General features: G+C 48.8%; 1 protein-coding gene across 1 annotated transcript in view; it reads right to left on the bottom strand.

Annotated features, from left to right (window-relative positions):
- LOC119392914 (uncharacterized) overlaps positions 1 to 4,885 on the bottom strand; it is a 17,950-nt gene extending 13,065 nt beyond the window's left edge. Inside the window, exons 1-2 of the mRNA XM_037659834.2 lie at positions 4,537 to 4,885; positions 2,804 to 3,078 (exon numbers count right to left, since the gene is read on the bottom strand). Of these exons, the coding sequence (XP_037515762.1) occupies positions 2,812 to 3,078; positions 4,537 to 4,683 (414 nt within the window). The 5' untranslated portion in view covers positions 4,684 to 4,885 and the 3' untranslated portion in view covers positions 2,804 to 2,811. The remainder of the gene's footprint in view (positions 1 to 2,803; positions 3,079 to 4,536) is intronic.
- Positions 4,886 to 5,207: the final 322 nt, after the last annotated feature.

Raw genomic sequence — 5,207 nt, 5'->3', positions numbered from 1 at the left:
GCTACAGAGATGGGTCTGGTGCCAAGCATTTTTTTTTTCCTGAGGCTCCCCATGCTGTCACTATGAGTTGAAACCTCACCGTAGAACAAAAACTCTATTTCAGAATGTTAGTCTTTCTGCAGATCGGTGTCCATATATTTCTCGAAACCTACGTTAAATCCCTTGCATACGACCCATATTAGATATGGGATAAGCATTATTTCAAAAGGCTACGTTAGGGGACATTTTGTTAAATCTCCCCGCAGTAGCTGCTTCGGCATCCGCATCCGCATGCAGTAGCTACTCGTCTGGAAAGTCTTGTCGGCAGCTTGGACGCAGCCTCGTTGTTCTGAACGAGCAGCGGCGGCCATTGTATCTGTTCGTCGCAGTTGTGTTTTTGACGATGGCGATTGCCATACCCGTACTGTTGCACGTGCCCATAACGGAGGACGGCTCAAGACAACCGCTACGGTATAGCTTAGCACGTTAGGTGCGGCGCTGCTGAGCTCGAGGGCGCGGGTTCGATTCCCAGCCGCGGCAGCCGCATTTTGATGGGGGCGAAATGCAAAGAACACTCTACTGCTTAGATTCAGGTGCACGTAAAAGAGCCTCACGTGGTAGAAATTAAGCTGGGGTCCTCCACTACGGCATGCCTTAAAGTGAAATCATGGTTTGGCTCTTAAGACTCCGGCAATTATCATTATCATTACAGACCAAGACGCGGACGCTCCACTAAAGGTTGCAGGTGCAATGTATTCACTTAAGCTAAAGCAAAGCAGTTAAAGAAAGAAAGCGAGACGAAGTTGTTTATTCCTTGTAGTAATAATAATACGTTCATAGCGAAAAAGAATTCAATTTAATTGCTTTCGAATGTTCTGAAATAGAGATTCCTGAAATCGTGTTTACATCCAAAACTGGGGAGGGGCGAAGCATGTAGGGAAGGGTGTTTCAGTTCTACTAACGTGAAACTTGTAGAGGGATGAAGCATGCACTGTGCGCCGGTGTTTCTAACACCAAAATCACTGCTATGGCCAATGAGAGACAGAAGAAAAGAAGAAGGGCCTGACCGAGGTAATTCGCCACATTGCTTTGAAAGAGATTTCTTTGATGGGGCACTAGTGCAAAGTTCTTCAATCATATGAGTTGCGAAGCTCCCCATAGACCCCATGTATCAAAATCCGGACACGCCATTGCGGAGATCGCGGGGCTCTTCTGAATGTGGCATCATCTGTTCACCAAAAACACAAACTAATAAACGCTCACGACGACGCCAACGCTGCGTGTGGTGTTGAGCAGCTTGCGAGGAGCGCACACAGAGGCGGCGCAGCAGCAATCTAGCGTTTTGTATTGGTGCTTCCAGATGGCGCTACAATCTGCAGGCCCCCGCAGAATCGGCCATGGGCATGTCGGGGTTTCAAAACGCAGTTTCGCAACTGGTATGATTGAAGATATCTGGTCCTAGTGGTGCCAAGCCTGAAACCGAGAACGTAGGGAAGGGTGTTTCAGCCCCACTAACGTCGTCGGAAAACTGCGTCGGTCGTTGGTTGGTTGTTCCTTGGCAACCTGGCGCAACCCACTGCGGGGGATTGGCCATGAAACGGGCGGCACCTTATTTTAGAGATAAAATTATTTTACATTTCGAATATGTTTAGAAATGGATAGTTAAAGAAAAACTCAATCTGATAGTCAAGGCTAAAAAAAATTTTAAGCCAATATGAATGAAAAATAAAGTGAAATGAAATAAACTTAACATTCAGTTCGCTTTGTCTCCCGTAGGAAATCGCATACGGCTTCGGAAACGTTCCTGTGACTGTGGCCCAATTTCGATTGCACCAAAGGAAAGAACCACCGGAAGGGATACATTTAAGCCTATCCTTCGGATAGGTTCCTCTAGAAGTCTTTTTCTTTGACTTTTGAACAATCTGCATATTATAAAGAAATGGTGCAGATATTCACTGTGTCGGAATGCAGCTTACCCGAAGGTGCTCCTTCTTTTTCTTCCCTACATGCCCGGTTTCAGTTCCCTACGGCATGTAGGGAAGGGTGTTTCAGCTCCACTAACGTCGTCAGCTATTTGTTGGGCTAACTGTTGCCTTCTTCATTTTTAGTGTACTGGTGGCGGGTAAAGCACCATCACTTTCCAGATGTTTCAAGAAGTGGTGTTTCAAATAGATGATTTTACCGTAGAGTTCCCGGTTTTGTCTCTGGTTTTATAAAAGCAGCTTGAGCGCCTTGGTAAATTTCGTCCGGGATTCTGACACCGCTGCTAAGACAAACAATGTTTTAGGCGGTATCGACGAACCTTTAACTCATAATATGCATAGTATGAACCGGTGGCGAGTTGTGGGACTTACACAACTTTTGTGGCGCAAAGCCGTTTGTGATGGACCATGACGACGACATGACACCATGACACGCCGACAAGCCGAGGCCCTAAGGTGCTTCGCTCCTAATAGAATCTTGACCAATCCCCATGTGTGGGTAGTTGCCAGAATACATAGGAACATCAACAGCGGAGTAGCAGTGTAGTCCAAGAATCGAGCGGTATTTAAAACAAAAACATCAATGAAAATAATACATTGATAATAATAATATAATATGCAATGCCTTGTGTGTTTGTACACATTTGTCTCACGTCTCTCGTGACGAACCTGCTTGGAGCAATATGCGGTCCCCAGTGTGTATTAAACAATAAAGCAACAACAAAGTATTTCACTAATGGAGTGAATATGGACAACAAAAGCGATTTACTGTGCGTACAATCAAATTTCAACAATATAAGGACAATTTCTGAGCGCTTTACGCCGCTCATTCCATGATTTACGTGCGGGCCTAGTAGACGTCCGTGCTGTACGAGCTGTTGTCAGTCGTGGTGGTGTCTGCGCCGGCCACCACGGGCACTACCGGTCGGACTAGGAACGGCACTACGGGAACCGACGTAGTGCTGACGTCCTCTTCATTGCTGGGAAGTATGTTGACCACGGCGATGGCGATCAGCATGCAGCTGATGAGCGTGAACAGCACCACGTACGCCGGCAGCATGGAGCGCTCGCTCGTCAACATCCACCCGTTAGCTTCCGCGGCACACGGGTCCTTGATCTGCGCAAAAACCAAAAACAACGACAACCAATTCAAATACGCGCACATCTGCAACTTCCTCAGTGCGCACCCAAAAACTGGTATACTCTGGCAAAGACGGCGTCATCGTTGTTACATTTACGCCCCATGCCGGACGAAGACCTCTCCAAAAACACACGCGAGCTGATTCACTCAGTTGGCTGAGATGTGCTCCACTATATGTGGTGATTAGGAGTAACTGACTGGATTCCAAGAGAAGGCAAACGCGTGAGGGGGAGACAGAAAGTTATGTGGGCAGATGAGATAAAGAAGGTTGCGGGTATACGTGGCAGCAGGAATCACAGGACCGGGTTGAGTGGCGGAACATGGGAGAGGCCTTTGCCATGCAGTAGGCGTAGTCAGTCTGATGATGATGATGATGATGATGTAACATCATGTAAGTCATTAGGTCGCCGCTAGGGTGAAGCAATAAATGTGATAGCCACAAATTAGAATGTTACACGAAGTAAGGCTAGCAGCTAACTCTGTAACGTCCGACCTGGCATAACTGAACAAAAGGTTGCCTTAAGGAGATGTGGTCGCTGGAGCGAGCGAAGCGACCTTCGTACTGTCTATCGCTTCGACCAAACAGAGCGGTGAGAACACAGCCCGTACAAAGGTATGAGCCGCCTGTTGGTCCCTCTGAAGATAGGGCGCGTGCGACCGCGACCAGACGATAGAAATACGCAGTTGCTGCCGAAGCCACTAAGAACTCCACCCCACCCTCCCGACTTCGGGACCCCCCTCCCCCTCTATTGGGCCTTTGCGCTAGGAAGACGGCCAGCGTGTTTCCTTTCACTTCCAGCCGCGATCGTCGCGGCTGCCCTTGCACGCTTACATTTGCACGTAGAACATACGACGCGCGGGGCAATGCTATCGATTTTGACTTTATACGGACCCTCACGGCGACGGCGATGACAATGATGCGCTTCGAAAGTCCACGTAATTTCTATCGCAATAGAATGCTTATTAGATATCAATTGCGTGCTACGCCTCGTACTATTATGCGTTGTGATCCTTTACCAATAAACCTTCGGTTGGTAGACTGCGCTCGACTTTTTCTTTATCGTTGTCCTTGTTGTTGTCTGAGCTGTAAACCTAGAATCTCATCATCATCAACATCATCATCAGTAGCAGCAGCAGCCTGACTACGCCCACTGAAGGGCAAAGGTTTCTGCCATGTTTCGCCAACCACCCTGGTCCTGTGCTTGCCCCGGCCACGTTATCCCCGCAGGCTTCTTAATCCTGTGCTTGCTGCGGCTGCAATCTTATTAATCGCTTCAATTTATCTCACCCGCTCACCTAACTAGCTCCCCCTCGCGCGCTCGCCCTTCCTTAATGTCCAGCTGTTATTCTGCCTTCGCACTACATGCGAAGGCAAGATCATGAACCTAAGATCATGAATCACCAAATAGCCCAACCGACCACCCTGCAACTCACCGCCGCGGTGGCCCTGCGCCTGTCGAATTCCTTGCGGGTCTTTTCGTTCGAGTCGCCCACGTCCCAATTCCGGCCATCGAGCCCGGCTGGTACTCGCCAACGTCGAAGCCCACGCGGTGCTCGTAAGGGTCGTCGTACCACTGCCATTCCTCAGCGCCGTCGTCTTGCTGGCCGGAGTGGTAAGCACACCGATACGCGGCGACCAAGCCCTGCCCAGGCACATAGTGTGAACGGCATGCGCAGTTGCCGTCCGTCGCTAACGCCTCCTGGGCAGCTTGGGCGCAGCCGAAGCAAGGCTGGATGCCTGGTTGTTCGCCAAGAGCAGCAGGGACCGCCATTCTATCTTTTCTTCTTCTTCGATGACGATTATGATACCATATTGTTGCGCATACCCACAAAGGAGGACTGACTAGAAAGTGGACGTTTCATTCAAAGTTGCTGATACAACACGTACATTTATGACAACAAAACATTTAAGATAATGTTAATTCCTTCTGCTTACCGTACTCCCTTAGCAGAGTACTTAATACTGTCGGTTACAAACTCAGAAAATAAATGTATGTGCCGCCCACGGCCACTGCGGTCCCACGCAAAGGGAATTGGCATAAGCGCGGTCCATTCCATTACGTTCGCTCACTTTACTTACGCGAAACACTTTTTCATGCAGATGG

Source organism: Rhipicephalus sanguineus, chromosome 5, assembly GCF_013339695.2.
Source record: "Rhipicephalus sanguineus isolate Rsan-2018 chromosome 5, BIME_Rsan_1.4, whole genome shotgun sequence".
Lineage (NCBI taxonomy): Eukaryota > Metazoa > Arthropoda > Arachnida > Ixodida > Ixodidae > Rhipicephalus > Rhipicephalus sanguineus.
The sequence above is the reverse complement of the archived record's forward strand: the minus strand, read 5'-3'. Positions and strand labels throughout refer to the sequence as shown.